The sequence below is a fragment of the Dendrobates tinctorius genome, unplaced genomic scaffold (assembly GCF_039654945.1).
Source record: "Dendrobates tinctorius isolate UK_male_01 unplaced genomic scaffold, ASM3965494v1 ptg000098l, whole genome shotgun sequence".
NCBI lineage: Eukaryota > Metazoa > Chordata > Amphibia > Anura > Dendrobatidae > Dendrobates > Dendrobates tinctorius.
Window position 1 is genome coordinate 19,495,614 of NW_027361766.1, and position 24,041 is coordinate 19,519,654.

Consider the following 24,041-nt stretch of genomic DNA (forward strand, 5'->3'; position numbering starts at 1 on the left):
CAAGACAACCACACAGTGAAACAACCAACCGTGCCACCTACCATAGCCCTAGATAGGAGCCCTATTGTTGAACTACCTGACAGCGGAGGTTGGCACCCTGACCACAATCGAGATTGGCGCCCCCGCTCCATGGCGGCTGTACCCTAAATCTCCTATTTACCCCTGGGTTAGTGCAACATATGGTCACTCAATTGTCCAGGAAAGGAGCTTTATAGAGGTTGCCAAGATAGAGGTAGTAGTTGGGTAGGCAACAAGAAGAAAAAAGTGCAAAATGAGTGCAAGTGACACAGACATTAAAGTGACATGTGCAAAAACAAATGAGTACCTAACTATACTGTTCCCTGTGACTGAAAGCCTTCCTGTCGGCGGAGGTTGGCACCCTACTGGTCAGCGGAATGGCGCCCCCGCTCCACGACGGCTGTCCCTTGGAATCCCTGATATCTCTAATGATGCTTAACAAGGGCAGCACAGCAATACAATAATATGGAAGGCATAATTTATGCCAGCAACATAATTTTGACAAATGCGGCAGAAAAAATATATTGATAACAGTAAGAAGATAAAAGGGTACTCAAGGTTGGTGGTTGATAAAAGAAGACCTCAACGCGTTTCTCCTAACCGGATCATCAGAAGGTAGATAATCAGATACTGTTATCAATATATTTTTTTCTGCCGCATTTGTCAAAATTATGTTGCTGGCATAAATTATGCCTTCCATATTATTGTATTGCTGTGCTGCCCTTGTTAAGCATCATTAGAGATATCAGGGATTCCAAGGGACAGCCGTCGTGGAGCGGGGGCGCCATTCCCGCTGACCAGTAGGGTGCCATCCTCCGCTGACAGGAAGGCTTTCAGTCACAGGGAACAGTATAGTTAGGTACTCATTTGTTTTTGCACATGTCACTTTAATGTCTGTGTCACTTGCACTCATTTTGCACTTTTTTTCGTCTTGTTGCCTACCCAACTACCTCTATCTTGGCAACCTCTATAAAGCTCCTTTCCTGAACAATTGAGTGACCATATGTTGCACTAACCCAGGGGTATATAGGAGATTTAGGGTACAGCCGCCGTGGAGTGGGGGTGCCAATCTCGATTGTGTTCAGGGTGCCAACCTCTGCTCTCAGGTAGTTCAACAATAGGGCTCCTATCTAGGGCCATGGTAGGTGGCACGGTTGGTTGTTTCACAGTGTGGTTGTCTTGTTTTAGTTAAAGGTTCAATAAAGGTTATATTTTATATAATGTATATCGGACATTAAGCTGATGTAAGGCTTCTGGATAGTACAATTGATTTTTGACCTTTTTCATTTTGACTCCTACATTTTCTTTCATCTCCACTTACAAGAAAAACTGATGACTAGACTCGGATCAAACTTTTATCCGAATATTCAGACCATTTTTTCTCATAATTGGGAAATACATCTGAACAAGCTCTAAAAGGCAGTCGTGAACATGAGGCATAGGTTTTGGACATCATTAAATAGCTGCTTTAGGTAAATTCTGGGTGTAGATGGTAGGATGCAGTAGAGTACACATAGTTTTGTACTCTGGTTACATTTATTTGCTTCATCTTACGTGACTGTGGTTATTTTTTGTGATTAGCCCGCGGAGTGCCAGAGAGAACTCCAACATTCCTGCTGCCTACCGGCACTTCTAGCACTAAGCTGGTGCTGCGGGATGAAGATCTCCTGCTAGAATGTATTGCCTCTGGAGTGTAAGTAGCACTGTGAAATCTTCTAATTTTTAATAATGCATGTATTGCAGTGCTTAATACTGTTTTACCTATTAATTACATACATTAGATGCATTATGGCCCTATAGTAATAACTACAGGCAAGTTCCTTAGTTTGACCACAGGTCTGTCTGTAGTGTTGAGCAGATTTATCAATAGTGTCATAGCATGAAGAAATACTCACAGATGGGCATCATGCATGTATTTTTAAGCCATGTCTATTAATTTCAGAAAAATATTGTAAGCATTTTTTTAATTGTAACATAACATACATATCATATACCAAAATGAATGTATACACAATGGTACACATATTGCTATTTGTTAATGCCATAGTACGAAAAACACTTTAAGGCTGAGTTAAAAAAAAAAATTTCAAATTTCATCCAGTATACTGAGACGATTTTATTTTCTTATTTCTGATTTTCCACAGCAGAAGCTATTAAGAATTTACAATACTAAATACAGTTTCCTGTGTCAAAGAATTACAATGTATCCGGAAAAATCAGATGTTATGCAGTGGCTCCATATGGAATCCATATTTTTTGGCGCACCCATAAACTCGAATGGGCATGTCTCATCTGACACATGGAAGAAACTAGCGCATGCCACAATTTTTTTTTTTCTACTTGTAGAATCAGTTTGTTAAAAAAATTGCTAATCAGCAATGCCTCATTGAATGACACTGATCAGAGGGTTCTCGTTTTTTTTCACCAACAACACTTTGTCCGAAAATCCGATTGTGTTTCATCTGTGTTCACAGCCAAGTCCACTTGACCATATCTTCTGACCAAGTATTGTCCGTGAAAAACAGACAGAACTCAGACTAATGTTATTCTATGAGTAGTGCTATCCATGCACTGTCCTTTTAGTTATGGCTAAAATCGCCCTAGATTCCTGGATGAAACTTCTACAATTTTTTTTATACGTTCTTGTGAACTTAGTCTACCAGTGAGATTGAGTGGTTGATGGTGTAGACTATATTGTTATCTTAATTATTCCTATTATTTTTTTTTACATTTTTTTAGACCAACTCCAGATATCATGTGGTACAAGAAGGGAGGGGAACTGCCGAGCCAAAAACTGAAGTTTGAGAATTTCAACAAAACTCTCCGCATTTCACGAGTGTCAGAGGAAGACAGTGGAGAGTATTTTTGTCAAGCGTCTAACAGGATGGGCAGTATAAGGCACACCATATCTGTTCGGGTGAAGGGTAGGAGTCATGGATAAATTTAATGTCTTAAGTAGGATAACCCTGCAATTAAAAGTGCTAAGTGGAAAATACTATAAAATACAGTTAAAGGGGGGAATTTACTAAAACTGGCATATCATATACAATTATTAAAAACTGGCAAAAATAAAATGGGACGCTTCATGAAAAAATAAAAAAAAAACAAAAGCTTGCTTGAAATGATTGTGTGCTAAAATTTGCAAAAACTTTTCACAAATGGTTTCATAAATACTCCTCAATGCTTGCAAACCCACCTTTTAACTGTTCAGTATATACATGAGTATACAGATACAGTTCAATATAATAAGCCTTTATTTGCGTGTTAAATGCTTAAATAGCATCTTCACGTCTTGTTTTGTATAAATTCACAAGCTTAATGGGTTTTCTGGTCCTCTGTAGCATGGGTTATAAGGGACACTTGTCCCAGGACCTCTGCCGCTCCAACGATCTCTGCCAGATTGGGCGAGTTGACGCCATGACCACCAGTTAGATGACCACTGAGTCCACTGATTGGCTGCAGGGTCAAGTACCTTATAGTTTGCACATCTTCTCTGCTTGTCTGGAGACGCAGTTGATGGAGAGAGTCATAGCTAGGATGTCATATCTAATTTAGGAGGCAGCTGTCAAAATTGTAAACCATCTCTGAATATGAATGGAGAAAACAAAGTGAAATTATGCAAATTTGCACACACAAATTGTGAAAAATAAAATGATATTTTAAGTTTCTCAAAGTTTACATATTTAGAGTTACATGATTCAGTGAGAACAGATATACAAAATTCAGGGATGTGCAGGTAGTACAGTCAGGCAGTGAGATCAAGCACACAAAAAGCACTAATGACTATAGCCAGGCAATGGACGGGCATAAAATGTGCAGTAACCATAGGCATTCAGAAGGCATACATGTAGAGTCAACACAGGAATAGTTCCCTCACCTTGCAGTGAGTGCAGACGTCTGGTACTTGTGGATATTGCAGTTTCTCTGTTTTGTCATGACAGCGGCACCTTTTTGGCTGGATAAACCTAAAGACCTGATCTTAGCTCCTGGTGAAAATGGTCGATTGGTGTGTCGTGCTAATGGCAACCCTAAACCTACTATTCAGTGGATGATGAATGGAGAGCCCATCTCAGGTAGGAGAATGAGTGTGGCGGTAATCATTACAAATGAAGTCAGCTCCCCGATTCATCAAGACTAACGTTGTACACGTCAGTGTTGATGAAGACTCAGGAGACATAGTGGAGTCAGAGCTGACTGAATTACTAGGAGGCTTATGAATTAAAGGAGTTGTCCACTATGAGGACAGACACTTCTGAATCTGAATGTTTACATCCTTAAAATAAAAACACTTATACTCACCTTCCACGTTGGCATCATTCCACAGGTGTCAGCATTCACGTTTCCGGGGCTCACATGAGGTTGTTACATCACTTGATCCCTGTCCCCAATCAGGGGTCACTGTCTCCACCTTCAGACTTATAATAATTAACAGGAAGTGAGCACTCAGCCGCAGCTCTCACTTCATGTTGATTACTTATATGTCCAAAGGTGAGGACAGTGACCCCCTGATTGGGGACAGGGATCAAGTGATGTAAAAACCTCATGTGAGCCCCGGGAACACGACTGCCAACACTGCTGGGACGGCGCCAGCAAGGGGGGCTAGTGTGGGAGCTTTTATTTAAACAGGGGGCAAACCTTCAGATAGAGAAGGGGTTGTCCTGGTTTCGGACAACCCTTTTAATGAATTAGGCACATCTTAAAAGTGTCTCACGCCTCAGTGCTCTTCACCACAAATCTTTCACCATTTAATGTAACGTTGTGCAAAAATGTTGTGACTTTTACAGGTGGTATACACCAGCAATGGCATAAACAGATTGATGAATTGGTTCTGATGTATTTTAGGACAGATACAGACTGGTTGGAAAGTCTGGACATATTTACAAAACTGATGCCAGGGCTGCAAGATATGGCATAATTTGTATACATCAGTATCTTAAAGTGGTTGTCCAGGATTTTTATAACAGTGTGCAGTTACCCTATGTGACTGCAGACTTTTGAATCCCCACATCTCACACATTGCATGCTGTGAGGATTCTCAAGTGTTGGCGGCGAGTTCAAACAGTCATGTGACCATAAGTTTGTGATATGCATACTTCGAGCCACATTCCAACTAGACATGCACAGCATCAATCAATGCAAGTGAATTGAGCGAAGCTGTACACATCTAGTTGGGCTGCGGCCGGAAGAATGCACATCACATGACCGCTCAGTGTCGCCACCCATACCAAAGAATCTTCACAGCACGTGATTTGGGCACTGTGAGGAGTCACAGGTCTGCAGTTACTTAGAGTGATTGCAGACTTTTTTGAAAAGCCTGGACAGCCCCTTTAAAGGGAATCTGTCACAGGAAGCTGGCAGCCTATGTAAATGGCCTGTGTCCGGTCCGATGGGTGGTGTTTCTTCTATTTTTCTCCACCGTATCTGTGGCCCCCATCCGCAATCTTTTCCAAAATTCTAGTAGTTCTACTCCATAATCTTGCTTCACGCACGCGCAGTATGCTTTGCCCAACTGCGGGCAAAGCCGAAAATCTTTACTGCGCATGCGCCGATACACTATGTCCCAGAAGTATTTTGCTGTGTTCCGGGACATAGTGTACCGGCGCATGCGCAGTAATGATTTTCGGCTTTGCCTGCAGTTGGGCCAAGCATACTGTGCGTGCGCAGAGCAAGATTGCTTTGCACACGCGCGAACTATGGAGTAGAACTACTAGAGTTCCGGAAAACATCGCGGACGGGGGCCACAGATGAGGTGGAGAAAAAAAGAAGAAACACCGCCCATCGGACCGGACACAGGCCATTTACATAGGCCGCCAACTTCCAGTGACAGATTCCCTTTAAGATAAAACCTACATCAGTTTTCAGTTGACTATAATGGTTAGGGTAAGTTGACAAAACTTTTTTCCCCTTTTTTTCTGCATATTTTTTCATGCAAAAATAAACCCCACAGCATAATACAGTAGCAGCAAACTGAATTAGATTTTTAAAATCTCATGCACATGTTGCCTTTTTTTCCCTTGCATTTTTTTTTTTTTTTTTTTACCTGTGATGCATTTTTTTTTTTCAGAACAGCAGATCAGTTCTCTCATTGTTTTTTTAACCATTAAAGGGAACCTGTCACCCCCCCCCAGGCATTTTAAAGTAAAAGAGCCACCTTGTGCAGCACTAATGCTGCTGCTGCATTCTGTCAAGGTGGCTCTTTTGTTTAGCGACCCTTCCACCGCAGAAATAAGCGTTTATAAAATTGGTCAGACAGTCAGACATACCAGAATTTTGACCGGTGGGCAGGTCTATCCCCCTCTGACACAGACGCCTCACCATCCATCAGTCATTTCGGAGCCGCAGAGAACTACTGCACATGCTAAAGATTCCCAGCCCCGCAGTGTGAATAAATCATAAGCGACTGCGGGGCGGGATCTCTGGCCGCGCTTCCACGCAGGCGCGATAGCAAGGCCAGGATGTGATGTGAGAGCACGGGCAGCACTAATTGCGCATGCCCAAGAAAATATAGTACAGCGCAGGCGCCAGGATTTCAAATGAACGATGAGGAGGTGGAGCAAACACTGCAGGAAGAAATGACTGATGGATGTGAGGCGTCTGTCAGAGGGGGAAAGACCTGCCCACCGGTCAAAATTCTGGTATGTCTGACCAATTTTATAAACGATTATTTCTGCGGTGGAAGGGACGCTAAATAAAAGAGCCAACTTGACAGAATGCAGCATTAGTGCTGCACAAGGTGGCTCTTTTACTTAAAAACGCCTGGGGGTTACAGGTTCCCTTTAACCTATTCTGGAATGCCCACTTTATTCTGTACGGTACGTCAATGCTGAGTAAGCTGTTTGCACAGTACTGCAGAGCTGCAGGAGTAGGAATCCGACTGTGAGACACAGCCAAACTCTCCATAGACAAAGCAGAAATGGTTTATTAGCATCTTTGCCTTAATAATAATAATCTTTATATAGCGCTAACATTCCATAGCGCTTTACAATTTGCACACATTATCATAACTGTCCCCGATGGGGCTCACAAGCTAAATTCCCTATCAGTATGTCTTTGGAATGTGGGAGGAAACCCACACAAACACGGGGAGAACATACAAACTCCTTGCAGATGGTGTCCTTGGTGGGATTTGAACCCAGGACCCCAGCGCTGCAAGGCTGCAGTGCTAGCCACCGTGCCGCCTTCCTGATTGCTGCATACAAGGTGAGCAAGTGCTGTGTATACAGTGTGAAAAGCTCTGTCAGTGCTTCCTTCAGACCCAATGATCATGTAATCGCTGGCTTTATGGAGAGAGCAGGAGCTGCTGTTCCTAGACCACCTAGTCAACTCTACTGTGCAGCCAGGAGGATGAATTTTCCCTGTAACTGAGACTAATATACTAGCGCCCGTTACAGGAAAATCAGTAATGAGAAGAATCCTCAGTAGTTGATACCTTTTAATGGCTAACTGAAAAGATGGTAACACATTGCAAGCTTTCGAGACTAATCAGGTCTCTTCATCAGGCTAGACTAATACAAGATCTTGTATTTTGTATTAGTCTAGCCTGATGAAGAGACCTGAGTAGTCTCGAAAGCTTGCAATGTGTTACCATCGTTTCAGTTAGCCATTAAAAGGTATCAACTACTGAGGACTCTCAATCCTGAATATTTTTCTATCTACTGGCTAACACGGTACAAAGATATACATCTTCCCTGTATCAAAATGGAGGATACCAGAATGTACCGCATCTTTATGGAACTAAAACCACTTCTGAAGAAACGTGCACAAATGGACAGCGACATTTTTTTCTTATCTAAATGCAAAAAGGAGAATCTAATTCCCAAAGGACTCTGGATTACAAACCCAATTCTTCATACCTACAATACCCATTATGCACAAAACCTTTGTCACAGGACTTCTGAGAGACTAAGGAACCACCTTTTACATGTCTGCTACAGCATAAGGAGTAAAGTCCAGGGGCAATTTGAAACTCTGAGGAAAACACTTACAGAAAGCACAGAGCAAAAATTACAACAATACTACAACAAACTACGGACCTTTCTGGTTCATAACAAGGAAAAGAAACTGCACAGACTGCGTCTCAATTCAGGACTCTATACAAACAGATACAAAACAAATCCAAAACCTGACAACTTGGACAACCACTCCACTCCAGACACAAAAGCATCTAACTGTGTCATCAATCTCTCAGATTATAAACCCAACGAAGTGGAACTGGCCGTGCTTTCTAGAGGACTCATTTTGTCCCACTAAGGCCCTAAATAAAACTGAACTCTGCAGTGATATGGAACATTATTTCAGGAGACTGCGCCTGAGGGAATATTTCAATGATGCAGAAGATTCAGAAAACACTCAGACCGAAGGAAAAGGGATCGTAACAACTAGGAAAAGGTCAGACTGGACACCTCCACCTGGACGCAACCCTCATTTGGATAAATATATAGAATCCTTCAGACATTTGATAAAATCCACAATCATAGACACTAACAGGAGACAAGCATCCAACATCAGTGCCCAGGAGAGAAAGGCCATATAGTCTTTAAAAACCAACAAAGAAATCATCATTAAACCTGCTGACAAGGGAGGTGCAATAGTCATGATGAATACGTCAGACTACATGAAGGAAGCAAACGGGCAACTTATGGACACACGCTACTATAGAAAATTGGAGTCGGATCCTACACAGGACTATTACAAGGAACTAAACAAGTTGGTTTCTTGTCTGCCTGACCAGTCCATAAGAGCTGGCGATGACCTGATACCAGAGACTCCAAGAATAGAGACATTCTACATGCTTCCCAAAATCCACAAATCTGGAAATCCAGGAAGACCATTTATTTCATGTGTGGGCACCCTCACTGAGCAGGTATCTGGATGGGTAGAGGGTATTCTTAAACCACTGGTGAAGCATACATCCAGCTACATTCAGGACACAACTGACCTATTGAATAAACTAGCAGCAATAGGTCCTCTACCAGAAGGAACCATCCTGGCCACCATGGATGTGGAATCTTTGTACTCTAATATCCCACACCAAGATGGTTTAAATGCCTGCAAATTCTTCATGGAAAACACAGGGACTGATGCTGATGCTGTGGTGAAACTTATAAAATTCATCCTCACCCACAATTACTTTGAATTTGACAACAGGATCTATCTACAGGAGACTGGCACAGCTATGGGAAGTAAAATGGCTCCACAGTATGCAAATCTTTTCATGGCAAAGCTTGAAAGCGACTTTTTGTCCTCATGCCCCATCAGGCCCCTGGCCTACTACTGCTCCATTGATGATATTTTAATCATCTGGACGGAGTCTGAGCAACAGCTAAAGACGTTCCACGAACAGTTTAATCAATTTCATCCCACCATCAATTTAACACTCAACTACTCCAGTACTGAGATTAATTTTTTGGACACCATCATTAAGCTAAAAAACAATGAAATAGAGACATCCCTGTATCAGAAGCCAATCGACCTTCCAACATACCTTAAATGGGACAGTTTCCATCCAAAACACATAAAGAACTCTATTATCTATAGCCAAGCCATCAGATACAATCGTATATGTTCCAACCCCATGGACAGAGACAAACACCTTGGTCGCCTCAAAAAGACCTTTTTGAATCAGGGTTACCATCCAAGAACAATTGAAAACCAAATTACAAGAGCCACCAGATTGTCAAGGAATCACCTGCTAAATTACAAAGCTAAAGAAGAAAATAACCGAGTGCCTCTAGTAGTCACCTACAACCCAAATCTGGAGGTGCTAAGGGGAGCTGCACAGAAATTACAACCTTTACTACAAAAAGATGCCCGATTGAAATCCATTTTTCCAGACCCCCCACTGCTGTGTTTTAGGCAGCCCCCAAATTTAAGAAGCATCATTGTCAGAAGCTCCCTGTCCTCTACAACAGCTGCAGGAACCTTTCCTTGCAACCAGAAAAAATGTAAAACCTGTCCATTTATAATGACCACGGACAAGATAAAGATCCCCAACTCACATCAGGACTACAAGATCGCAGGTACTTTCAGCTGCATTACATCTAATGTGGTGTACTTAATTATTTGTACTAAATGTCCAACTGGGGGTATGTATGTGGGGGAGACAGGGCAAAAGCTTAGAACAAGGATGAATGCTCATCGTCACACAATAAGAGAAAAAAGAATGGATCTACCTGTGGCAAAACATTTCTGTATCCCTGATCACAGCAGCGTGGATATGAAATTACTGGTATTGAAAGGTAACTTCAATTCTCAGAGAGAGAGACGAGTTTGGGAGTACAAATTTATGACGAACTTTGACACTCTCAGTGCTGGAATGAATGTGTCGCATGGATTTATGTCTTTTTACATCAATTAAGGAATTTCCTTTTAAAACCGTGTGGGGGCATCACAACACAGAACTAGACCCCAATCAGAGGACCATAAAACATCCGGACTCCTTATCTATGAACTGGTCCAATGTTTATATTTATGTTTCTCCCTCTCCCATATTGATAGTTCTGCTTCACGTCACTTGTCTTATCTATTGCATTTTTTCTAGGCTGTATTGTGCATAAATATGTGACTCTTCAGATTTTGTATTAGTCTAGCCTGATGAAGAGACCTGAGTAGTCTCGAAAGCTTGCAATGTGTTACCATCTTTTCAGTTAGCCATTAAAAGGTATCAACTACTGAGGACTCTCAATCCTGAATATTTTTCTAATGAGAAGAATGTATTAATACAGCTCTGGCAAAAATTAAGAGATAACTACACAGTTTTATAAAAATCAGCTTCTCTACATGTCTGACAGCCATTCCATTCCAGTGTCAGTTGAATTCCAACCAGAGGATAACTCATTCTACTTATTGTGCTTCTGATTAGGTGATCACCTGAGCCAAATCTTATTTAACGAAAGAAAGTATAAAAAACCCTTCTGAGGTGTTCACAATCCTCTTGCAATAGGACAAGCTGGATGGCAAACAAGTGCTATTAATATCCAAAAAGTAATAGGAATGAAAAAATAACTTTTAACCATGCCAAAAGGAGTTGAAAAGAAAAGTCTTAAATGAGGAAAAGAAGGGCTCAATTCTGGCTTTACTAACACAGGGATACAGTGAGCGTCATGTTGCCTCTATCCTTAAAATTTCTAAGACTGCAGTCCTTTACAACAAGGTGAAGCAGCAGACATTGGGGACAACAAAGCTACAGAACCAGCAGAGGGCGAAAACGATTCTCCACTGACCGGGATGACCGTCATCTTATTTGAATGTCACTCAGCAACTGCAGGATGACATCAAGTGACATATAAAAGGAATGGCAAATGGCAGCTGGGGTGAAGTGCATGGCAAGAACAGTTCGTAACAGGCTCCTAAAGACAGGCCTCAAGTCATGCAAAGGTATGTCATCCGCTCAATGCCGACTTTTATTTCCCATTGACTTGCATTGGGGTCGGGTTTCGGACGAAACTCCCACTTTTTTTTGCCCTAGTCGGACCAGTTTCATACGACTCATATTTTGTTTCATTCTGGTTTCACGAAACCCGATCCTACCAAAGTCGCTCAACTCTAGTCGAGACGACGAACTGGAAGGGGAAGAGATACCGTTCGCCCTCACCGCTGCCGTGCTCACAGCTGCCAGCTTACCTTACTCTTATGGTCTTTGGCAAACTTTAGCCTGACACTCCTTTGCTTCTCATTGATGAAGGGCTTTTTTCTACCTTTGCATGACTTGAGCCCTGCCTCTAGGAGCCTGTTACGAACTGTTCTTGCTGTGCACTTCACCCCAGCTGCCATTTGCCATTCCTTTTATAGGTCACTTGATGTCATCCTGCGGTTGCTGAGTGACATTCGCTCAACTTTAGTCTCGACTCTTCCCTGGGGTTGTATGTCGAATACTGGAGAGGGCGTCAGCATGTACATTCTCGGCCCCTCTTTTATAGATGATTTTATAGTTGAATTTCGCCATCCGGGCCACCCATCTTTGTTCCAGAGCCCCCAGTTTGGCGTTCTCCAAATGAGCCAGCGGGTTATTGTCGGTCTGCACCACTACTTCAGAGCCCGCCAGGTACTCTGCGAACCGCTCCGTCATGGCCCACACTACTGCGAGGAGCTCGAGCTTAAAGGAGCTATAATTGTCAAGGATGCGCTCGGAATCATGGAGTGAGCAGCTTCCATACGCTATCTCTGTCTCCCGGCCGTCTTGAACTTGTGACAACACAGCCCTCAGCCCGTGAAGACTCCCGTCAGTGTGCAGGATGAAAGGTTGCGAGAAATCCGCATAAGCTAACAACGGGGCATCCGAGAGCGCAGCCTTAAGGTCTTGGAAAGCCTCTTCTTGGGGTTTTAGCCACTGGATTTTTCGTCCATTTGCCCCAGCAGGAGCCCCCTTCAGCAGGTCGTGCAGGGCTCGAGCTCGACATGCAAAATTCTTTACGAAACGACGGTAGTATCCGGCCAACCCCAGGAAGGCCCGCACGTCTTTTATTGTCTCGGGGGTAGGCCATCCCTGAATGGCAGCAACCTTTTCCCGGGACGGCCTTACGCCCTCCGCCGAGACGATATGGCCCAGATATTCGATCTGGGTGCGAAATAGGTGGCATTTTTGGGGTTTTACCTTCAACCCGTACTTTTGCAGCCAGTCGAGTACCTGCCCCAACCGCTTCAGGTGATCCTCAAACGTGGCAGCATAGATGATGATATCGTCTAGGTATATCAACGTGGCCTCGAAATTGAGATCTCCCAGACACCGCTCCATCAACCGCTGAAAGGTCCCGGGCGTTGGCAGTCCGAACGGCATTCGATTGAACTCAAATAGTCCCACAGGAAGTATGAACGCCGTCTTAGCCCTGTCTTCTTCTGACATGGGCACCTGCCAGTACCCACTGGCCAGGTCCAAAGTCTAAAAATACGTCGCCTTCCCCAAGGCGGACAAGGATTCTTCTATACGGGCGTAGTGGGTAAGAGTCTTTGATGGTGCAAGCATTCAACTTTCGATAGTCCACCTAGAACCGTAGTGTGCCATCCTTTTTGCGGACCAAGAAAATGGGAGCCGCCCAGGGGCTTTAGCTTTCTCGGATAACTCCCTGCCGTAGCATTTGGGCCAGCAAAGTTTTCACCTCTTTGTAGAGCTGTGGAGGAATCTGTCGATATCGTTCGCGGATGGGGGCCGCTCCTGCCGTGGGAATTCCATGGGTGATGGTGGTGGTACATCCAAAATCTTCCTCATGACTAGCAAATACCTCATGGTACTGTCTGAGCAGTGTTTTTATCTGGGAAAGCTGAGCTGACGTTAGTCCGGAGAGCTCGGCCTGCATTTGTTCCAGGATGTTTCAACCCTTCTCCTGAGTCGAGATTTCGGTAGCCTGTAGAGTCCGGATAGTTACTTCCCAAGGGTCCTTGGATTGCACTCTCAATTGAACCGCAGGGGCCGGCAGCACGTCTTCCAAAGGCCTTACTAGCTTGACCAGTTCGGTCCGGGGCTTCAGGACGATGTATTGGTCTTCAAGGTTGACGCAGCGCACCAGGACGGTCCCCTTTTGCACTGTGGTTAGGGAATGGGCCACCAGTATGCCAGGAGGCAAGCGCTCCGAGTAGCATGGCTCCACCTGCATCTCTACGCCCTGCAAGGGTATCGAGGCTCGAATTGGCAGGGCCATCACCATCTGTCAAGGGGGCAGTACAACAAGTGAGCCGCTGGCGCGATGACTTTTCCCAGAGCCTCGCCCTCACGACAGTCCTGATGTACTCACGCTTCCCGCACCAACTGCTGGAATACCTGTCCTTGGGCCGTGCGGGAACCCCACTGCTTCAGGATCTTGTGCGTGGGATCATTGAGGAGCTGATTGCCGATCTCCTGTAGTATGTTCATGCCCAGAATGACTGGATGCTGCTTATTGGTTTCCCCTTGGGTCAGAACCACTCCTCTGTGGCCGAGCGATTTATCGCACAGCGTCACCTGTACCCACACCACCCCGGCAACAGGGACCGGTAGTTGATTGGCGGCTACTAGTATGATCATGGGTCCCCACTGGGGTCTCGCTGCCTCGGGGAAATTCTGCCAGAAATAGGTTGCAGGCATAGTTGTCACTTGTGACCCCGTGTCCACTAGGCACCGGACGGCACGGCCCTCTACTTCTGCCCATACCACCGCACATTTTGCGACCAAATCTTCGGGACTTCCACCACCCCTAATCATGGTTTCTGGCTCCGAGCGGCGTCCCCTCAGCCCAGAGCCCTCTAGTTTAATGGCCGCCGAGGTGGGTATCTCCCACGCCATGGACACCCTTGGGCGAAGTGGCCCGGCACCCCGCACTTAGCACCGGGTCTGCGAAGACCGACCGCCCCGGGTGGAGCGGGGCCCCCAGGAACCGGGATTGAAGCTAGGCCATCCAGTCCTAGACTCAGTCCTTCTCTTCACCTCGGCCAACTCGCCCTTGATGTTCTTCAATTCTTGTTTCATCTCCTCCACCCATTGATGCTCCTCAATTGCATTCACGGAAGCCTCCACACTCCGGACCTTCCCCACAGGGACGGCCATCCCCTGCTCTTGCTCTCGAGCCCGTGCTTGACTTCCCACTTCTGAAAAGACTATATGGGGATTCATTCTGATCTGCTCCCGTAATGCCTGTTTTATTAACGGGTCCAGTCACCAACAGGTCGCGTAGTGTAATGTCAATAGGTCCTACCCCTACTCCGTCCTTCCTTTCGATGGCCGTAGGCAACTCTTGAAGGACATTCATATGCTGGGTGATGGTCTCCCCCTCTCCCTGCATCCGACTGAACAACCGGGTCCTTAACTCTCCCACATTGGTTGGGTCCCCATGGGTCTGTTCTAAAATCTGTAAAACTTTATCAAAGGTGTTGCGGTGTCCCGGGGGCCTCAACATTACTGATTTCCGAGCCTCCCCGTCTAACGCCATGAGAGCTACTTCAGCTTCCAGGTCAGGAGTCATCGGGTGCATCCGAAAGAGCCCTCACATCCATTCTGTCCAGCTCCATAGCATGGTATTAGAGCCGGAAAACCTAGGCAGGTTGCTAAGCATTGCCCCCAATGAAATGCTGGAGCGGGGGCCCTCGCTATCTGTCGAGCTCACGGCCCTGCCCTGGTCTGGGGCATCGTCCGCGCTCGGAGACTGCATCCTGCCGACTACGCCAAATGTAGGTAACAGCAGGTACGCAGGATACAGTGACGAGACGCGAGACTGAGCTGAACTTTGGGAAGAAAACTTTTATAAATTTAAGCCGCTAGGGCTATGCAAAGCAACCAAAACACAATAACAGCTATTGTCCTCGCAGGAACTCTGCACAAACAAACGCTTTCAAAGAGAACACGACTAACCCGGCAATGGCCGGTTACTATAGGGCCGCGATATGGCAGACTACGGGTCCTTATTTCCTATAGTGTCACTTATCCGTCCTGACGTCCCTCGGCGTCTCTGAGGCTGCTTTGGTGTCGCAGCCGCTGGGCCCAGCTGCTGAAGATCTGTTGTAGTCTTCGGGCGCCCCAGCGCCCTGGAGGAGTTGGGGCACAGCAGGCCCTGAAGAAGTCCTTTGATGAGGTAACCCCCTGTAGAAACAGCTGGTTCGGCTCGTAAGCGAGTTCAATGAGACTCCAGTCCCCAAGCAGGGTTGTGTCGCAGTTATCAGGAGTGGCTGTTGGCAGGCCACGTGCACGGCCTAGGCAAAGAGTTTCTCTGTAGGCGAGGAGTAGGCCCCAACTGCCGACTGCAGCGGGGTGACGTCAACTGCGGGCGATGATGAACAGGCCGCAGCCGCGGGCTGAAGCTGGGCGGTAGCGGGCAGGCCGCAGCCGCGGGCTGCAGTGAAGCGGCTGCGAGAGGCGGTGGACAGGCCGCAACAGGCTGGAGCACAGCGGTAACAGCTGCGGACGACCTTGGGCAGGTAGTGACCCCGGATTGGAGTGAAGCGGCAGTATCTTGTTGGTAAGTTCGGCGCTTACTCTCCGCAGGCCACTGTAAGTCTCCCCTCTGCCGCTGGTCTCCTCTCTGGTCACCGTCTGTCACTCTGGCTCTCTCAAAGTCATACAGTCTCTTGCTTCGTGTCTGCCGTTCCGCTAACTGACTCCCCTGCGCGCTCCCTGTCCCTTTTATACTCGCCCCTCCCCTTGCTGTCCTGTCACTCCCATCACTCCACTCTCCTCCGTTCCCTGGGTATAGTTCCCTTAGGAACCTAGATGGCGGTCCCTTTTGTTCCGGCCCAGACACTCTGCGGGGCCCCTTCTCCCTCTGAGTCTAATTTTCAGCTTTGCCCAACACCTGGTCATCTAATGGTTAGACAGAGACCTGGAGAGGCGTACAAGCCAGAGTGTCTTGCACCCACTGTGAAATATGGTGGAGGATCGCTGACGATCTGGGGATACTTCAGCAAGCCTGGAATTGGCCAGGTTAATCTTTGTGAAGGACGTATGAATCAAGCCGCATACAAGGTTATCCTGGAAAAACAGTTGATTCCTTCTGCTCAGGCATTGTTCCCCAAATCTGAGGACTGGACTTTTCAGCAGGACAATGCGCCATGCCACACAGCTAGGTCAATCAATGTGTTTATGAAGGACCACCACATCAAATCCCGTCATGGCCAGCCCAATTTCCAGACCTGAACCCCATTGAAAACCTCTGGAATGTAATCAAGAGCAAGATGAATAGTCACAAGCCATCAAACAAAGAAGAATTGCTTACATTTTTGAACCTGGAGTGGCATAAGGTCACCCAAAAGCAGTGTGAAAGACTGGTGGAAAGCATGCCAAGACGCATGAAAGCTGTGATTAAAAATCATGGTTATTCCACAAAATATTGATTTCTGAACTCTTCCTGAGATAAAACATTAGTATTGTTATTTCTAAATGATTATGAACTTGTTTTCTTAGTATTATTTGAGGTCTGCAAGCACTGCATTTTTTTGTTATTTTGACCATTTCTTATTTTCTGAAAATTAATACAAAGTTTATTGCTTGGAAATTTGAAGACATGTTGTCAGTGTTTATAGAATAAAAGAGCAATTTATATTTTACTCAAAAATATACCTATAAAGAGAAAAATCAAACAAACTGAACATTTTGCAGTGGTCTCTTAATTTTTGCCAGTCCTGTATATTAAAATGTTCTCCAAAGGTCTTTATGACCTTATATAGAGAACAGTGTATGAGATAAATTAAAAATAAATTAAATAAAAATAGTAGAAAACAAAGAAATAAAACAAAACTTGAAAAAAAAATAATAAATTTGGAATCAGTTTCCAGCCCAAAATGTGTTCATTATATTAAAAGAAATCCTTCCTGGTCTTAATAAAAAAAATGAAGGAAATGGGAAAAATAGATATTCCTATTTTTACCAGATATCAGCAAAAAAAAGTAGGAATGTAAAATTGTCATAAAAATATTCAGTCCCATATATTGCGATAAAAGAAGCAAAAACTATGTGACTATCCGAACATGAACATTTTTTAGATCCTTCAAAAAGCGCATGTACAAGTAAAACGAAAATGTGCCTGGTCAGGAAGGTGGAAAATGGCTTGGTACTGAACTGGTTAAAATAATTGCGATAAAATGCATATAATAAACTCATCAAAAATGTGAATAATGTATGCAATGTTTTTCCTACCAAGAATTTGGATTTTTCATGTACAAAAAAAGTCAGCAAATACGCAAGTGTGAACATAACCTTATGAGTAACAAAAGGTTATATTGACAGTTAGAATGAGTTAATGCAGCAAGTCAATATTTGCAGTGTTGACCCTTCTTCTTCAGGACCTCTGCAATTCTCCCTGGCATGCTCTCAATCAACTTCTGGATCAAATCCTGACTGATAGCAGTCCATTCTTGCAAAATAAATGCTTTTATTTTGTCTGAATTTGAAGGTTTTTGGTTGTCCACCCGTCTCTTGATGATTGACCACAAGTTCTCAATGGGATTACGATCTGGGGAGTTTCCAGGCCATGGTCCCAAAATCTCTATGTTTTGTTCCCTGAGCCATTTAGTTATCACCTTTGCTTTATGGCAAGGTGCTCCATCATGTTGAAAAAGGCATTGTTGATCGCCAAACTGCTCTTGGATGGTTGGGAAAAGTTGCTCTCGGAGGACATTCTGGTACCATTCTTTATTCATGGCTGTGTTTTTAGGCAAGACTGAGAGAGAGCCCATTCCCTTGGCTGAGAAGCAACCCCACACATGAATGGTTTCAGGATGCTTGACAGTTGGCATGAGACAAGACTGGTGGTAGCGCTCACCTGGTCTTCTCCGAATAAGCCGTTTTCCAGATGTCCCAAACAATCGAAAAGGGGATTCATCAGAGAAAATGACTTTACCCCAGTCCTCAGCAGTCCACTCCCTGTACCTCTTGCAGAATATCAGTCTGTCCATCATGTTTTTTCTGGAGAGAAGTGGCTTCTTTGCTGCCCTCCTTGAGACCAGGCCATGCTCCAAGAGTCTCCGCCTCACAGTGCGTGCAGATGCACTCACACCTGCCTGCTGCCATTCCTGAGCAAGCTCTGCACTGCTGGTAGCCCGATCCCGCAGCTGAAACACTTTTAAGAGACGGTCCTGGCGCTTGCTGGTCTTTCTTGGGCACCCTGGAGCCTTTTTGGCAACAAGGGAACCTCTCTCCTTGAAGTTCTTGATGATGCGATAGATTGTTGACTGAGGTGCAATCTTTCTAGCTGCAATACTCTTCCCTGTTAGGCCATTTTTGTGCAGTGCAATGATGACTGCACGTGTTTCTTTAGAGATAACCATGGTTAACAGAAGAGAAACAATGATGCCAAGCACCTGCCTCCTTTTAAAGTGTCCAGTGGTGTCATTCTTACTTAATCATGACAGATTGATCTCCAGCCCTGTCCTCATCAACACCCACACCTGTGTTAATGGAGCAATCACTGAAACGATGTTAGCTGGTCCTTTTAAAGGCAGGGCTGCAATGATGTTGAAATGTGTTTTGGGGGATAAAGTTCATTTTTTAGGCGAATATTGACTTTACAAGTAATTTCTGTTAAGCTGATCACTCTTTATAACATTCTGGAGTATATGCAAATTGCCATTAGAAAAAATGAAGCAGTAGACTTTGTAAAAATTAATATTTGTGTCATTCTCAAAACTTTTGGCCATGACTGTACATAGTCTTGTTGGACAAATTGGGATGAGTGTTACTAGTGCCCTCTAGTGGTGATCTGATGAAAGTAAGATTTAATAGAGGTTTTTTCGTTTTTATGGCGCTCTCCAAGGTACTTGAAAAAAATAGCAAAATGAATTTACGCAAATTGATCATTTTACTAACACTAACACACCCATTTCCAATTCACAATGTTATTTGTTTTCAATTGAATGGTATATTCTCCAGTGCTGTGAGTCTTTATCCAAAAATCCACATTTACCCTTGTATTACTTGCATTAGTTTTTTTGTAATTGTGATTGTGCAGCCCATTCTTTATTTTCCTTTCTGTATCATGTAGCAACAGATCCAAACCCCAATTTTGAAGTTGCTGGTGATACGATCATCTTTCGGGAAGTGCAGAGTGGAAACAGTGCAGTGTTTCAGTGCAATGCATCCAATGCTCATGGCTACCTGTTGGCTAATGCCTTCATCAACATCCTTGGTAAGACAACACACTATTGCTTGTCATTAGTTTTGTGACTGCCGCCTAACATTCTGTTTTAACACTAAAGATCCAAGTCATTATAGCATTTGTGTCCTTTTAGTGTCTAGTTCTGGTGTTTTTAGGACCTTTTTGATTTGAGACTTATTCTTTTATTTTCTTTGCAGTTTTAAGTATGCTTTATCTGAATATGCCATTTTTTTTATGTTTGTCATAGTAGAGTGGATTTAGGGTTTCATATATTTTTAGCCTATTCATCAACTGCAACTTTTGTAGAACCTCCCTTGGAATGAATCCATGTATGTCTAAAAAATTTTTGCTATAAAACTTGAGCTACACAGCAACATTGTCTGCGACACTGGGCACTTGATCAACGTTCACTTGGTGTTGCTGCTACATCGCAGCACAATACAAGTGAATGGGATTGCATTGTGACCCCCCACCCGGGTACTGCGACCCCAACAGGTAGGTCACAAGAAGTTCATCCATATCGGAATGTTTGCAAATTACTTGTCGCAGTACCTCAGGGTTGCAATGCGACTCCAATCTTTTGTAGTGCACTGCAATATAGCAGCGACACTTAGCATCCTTTGTTCATGTAGCCCCAGCCTAAAAGGTCACAATGAAGGTTAAAAACAAAAATGAAGAGCATTTTTTATTTTGTGTGAAACACGTAATGTGCACCATTTTTCAAGAATTTGTCACTAAAAAGTCAACTAAAATACAAGGCAAAAAAAAGTGATTTAAAATATCTGTGAATGATGAATTAGATTCAGTCTTTTAAGTTACATTTCTGTAAAACTACTCTGTATTCTGTCTCTGGAAGATGCATTGAACATCAAGGCCTGGACTGTGTTGGGTAAAGTGTATGATACCTACTGTACGCCTTGGTTTATCTTTAGCATTAGGACCACCTGGGCATACATCATGGGGCTAAAATTATTGCTACACTCATCTGGAATTGGTCTTTATTGCTCAGTAACGACTGCAGCTGCAACTGGGTCCTGAAGGTCAGGGGCCTGCCGACGCCTGCAGAAACTTCAAGTGAATGTGCGCCCGAGGATGCACATTATTAAAGGGACCCAATCAAGTCCAGTAATGCTATTTACCTGCAGATATAGGTCTACTCTGCAGTTAAATAGTGTTTAGCCAGCTTACTGGAGCAGCAGCTACGGAGAGAAAATTAAGCTTTATTCTCCCTGCAGTCATTCTCTTTTTTCTAGTCATCAAAGCAATGCAAGGAGTGGTTGGTCACCTCTTACTATGCAGTGAAAGCAGCTGTTCTCACTCCCAGACACACAGATTGACATTCAGCTCTGCAGCTTATGTAAGCAGCTTACGTGTGCACTGGCTGTCAATCAGAGTGCAGGGGGATGATTACAGCTGCGCACACTGTGTAGTGAGCAGTGACTGTTACCACTCCCTACCCCACCCTGATGACAAGTGGCTTAAGGGAGAAAAATACTTAATTTTCTTCCTACATGATTCAAGCATGATTAATCTACAAGTTAAAACTTTTAGACGTTAATAGGTTAACTTTAAATAGATCTGTTATTCCTGACGAGGCTGTTGTACTTATTTTGAACCTTCATGACAGATTGTTTGAATAATTATTCTGTTTTATTTTATTTTTTTCTTCATAGTCAAATCCAGCCAGAGCTTTTTTTTAATATCAAAGACTTATAACAATTCTTACATAAGTACAGCAGCGTCATTGGGTCTAAGAGATCGATTTAATATTCTACGCATTTTGTATTGTGAAACTGGTTGACTAACTCCTTACACATATGTCTTTTACCATAATTATCAGTATATTGTCATAAGTTATATTATATCTATATATATATATATATATATATATTTTAAAGATATAACCATGTTGTTTCTGCATTGATGGGCTATTTAGTACTAATAATGTCTGATGTTTACACTGTATATTCTCACTGTAGATGTTCCATCACGAGTCCTGGGCCCTCGCAATCAACTTATAAGAGTTATTGAGTACAACAGGACTCAACTAGACTGTCCGTTTTTTGGCTCTCCTATTCCTACACTTCGATGGTGAGAATTCATTGTGTTGCTGTTGATATAGTTCAAGGTGCATTACCAATTTATTTGACATTGCTATACCTTCACATGTATAGGTTTAAGAATGGACAGGGCAGTAACCTGGACGGAGGAAATTACAGAGTACATGAGAATGGAACCCTAGAGATTAGTGTTGTACGGAAGGAGGATCAAGGCAAATACACCTGTGTTGCTACCAATATCCTTGGAAATGCTGAAAATACTGTGCGGCTGGAGGTGAAAGGTAGAATTGCAAAAAAGAATTATCTCTTGTTGTTACTGTATATTGTGTCAGTTTTATCTTATTTTATTTATTTAGACCAATTAGGCCTTTCATATTCATTGTAAAGTATACATACATGCTTTCAAAACTCGAAATGTTAATAGTTTATTATCAAATCACTTTAAAAGAGAAAACAAATTCAAGTAAATATTTGATGTGACTGCCCTTTACCTTCAAAGCAGAATCAAGTCTTTTAGGTGCACTTGCACACCATTTTGAAGAGTAACATCTTGGAGAGCTAACCACAGATCTGTGGATGTGTGCTTGGGAAAATCCTTCTCTCTCTTCATGTAATTCCAGCAAGACTTGTTGATGTTGAAGAGCTGGGCCTTGTAGGAGCCATAATATCACTTCCAAGAGTCATTCCAAGAAGGACTTCATGTTGTTCGTTATGCTGAAAATAGTTCTTAATGACATTGGCTGTATGTTTGGTGTCTTTGCTGCAGAGTAAACTTGAAGTCCGTCACATGGTTTCCTTTTGGTATTGCATATTGGATCAGTATCTGGCTGTATGTCTCAGTATTGAGGATTGCAGACGCAGTGGTCACCCAGCTTAGTGCAGCGGCTAAAAGACACATCGTGCTGACTCCCCTTCATTATCAGAAGATTCCAGCAGTTCCATCAGCTCAGGAATGACAGCAACCATTGGGACATGACATAGCTACACCCATCGACTGTTCTGAAAAGTCTGGCCTGAAGTGGTCTTTATGGAAGAACTATGGCCTAAAGCCTTACCTTTCACATGGAAGCAAGGCCAAGTAACTAAAAGGGGATCTCAGAGAATTGGATAAAATGGCATCCCTGATATAATTCAAACTGTAGCCCATCCTAATCACCTATCAGCATGGGCTACAGACTAAAAGCATAAAGCTTCTGAGATATATGTGTCAACTGAAAAGAGCTGTATCACACATACCCCAGTGTGATAGCCAGGAGCACGGCTATGATTTGTGAAGAAATATATCTATTCCTTGCTGATCACAAAGAAGGTTATCTCCAGCTTCATCCTCTTCAATATTTATTTGATTTCCTGTTGGGCTCAGTCATCCTTTGTGCATTAATATAAAGCTGTCAGGCTGATGAAGGAGAAGGAGGATGGAGCTTGAGATCTCCTCACCGAGCATAATGTAGGTTAAAGCATTTCTTCTCATATGACAGCACTGCTCCAGTTTGATTGAGATATACGTGATTAAGCTGCTGTCTGTTGACACACAGGTCTCAAGAGCTGTATGTCTTCAGTCTGCAGCCTGTACTGACATGTCACTAGGGCGGGCTGCATCTTAAATTATATCAAGGATGCCATTTTATCTTATTGTTGGAGAACCACCTTTACTATGCATCAAAACATAGTAACTAAGGCAGAAAAATGGCAGCAGGTGCTCTGGACTGATTAGTTGAAATGTGAAATACGAAGGTATGGAGAGCTGTATGATAATGAATGTGTGCAGGCAACAGTCAAGCATAGTGGAGGTTTCTTGCAAGTTTGGGTCTGCATGTTAGGAAATGGAGTTGAGGATTTGGTCAGGTTTAATGGTATTCCTCAATGGTGAGAAATATAGGCAGATACTTATCCATGTTATAATACCACCAGGGAGGCGGTCTGATTGGATTCAAACTTATTCTGCAGCAGGACAACAAGCCCAAATGTACAGCCAATGTAATTAAGAACTATTTGTAGCTTAAAAAAGAGCAAGGAGTTCTTGAAGCGATGATATGGCCCCACAAAACCCTGATCTTGACATTATCCGTTCTGTCTTGGAATACATGAGGAGGATGTGTGCAAGCCTACATCCACAAAATATCTGTGGTTAGTTTTCCAAGATATTTGAAACAACCTATTAAGGGGTCGACATTGACTTTCAGGATTGCTACTTTCAATAGATGGCACTAGCGTTCCTTGTTTTCGCTCAACATGAGGCAAACATGCAAAATGTCTTTTCTTTGGGGTGGGTGTAATTTTGACATTAACCCTTCATGACCTTAGATATATACATACGTCCAGGTTGGGACGTTCTTCCCAACCTTGAACGTATGGATACGTCCAGACGATTTTGCCTGCATACAAGCTGTTCATGCACAATCGCCACTGGATG

At 43.6% G+C, this 24,041-nt stretch overlaps 1 protein-coding gene across 14 annotated transcripts in view; it reads left to right on the top strand.

Annotated features, from left to right (window-relative positions):
* The window catches only part of NFASC (neurofascin), a 194,297-nt gene that overhangs the window by 87,917 nt on the left and 82,339 nt on the right, over positions 1 to 24,041 (top strand). For all 14 annotated transcript variants that reach the window (XM_073587184.1, XM_073587192.1, XM_073587177.1 and 11 more), the window contains 6 exons: positions 1,600 to 1,711; positions 2,758 to 2,942; positions 3,960 to 4,091; positions 19,455 to 19,598; positions 21,548 to 21,659; positions 21,743 to 21,909. In XM_073587184.1, the coding sequence (XP_073443285.1) occupies positions 1,600 to 1,711; positions 2,758 to 2,942; positions 3,960 to 4,091; positions 19,455 to 19,598; positions 21,548 to 21,659; positions 21,743 to 21,909 (852 nt within the window). The remainder of the gene's footprint in view (positions 1 to 1,599; positions 1,712 to 2,757; positions 2,943 to 3,959; positions 4,092 to 19,454; positions 19,599 to 21,547; positions 21,660 to 21,742; positions 21,910 to 24,041) is intronic.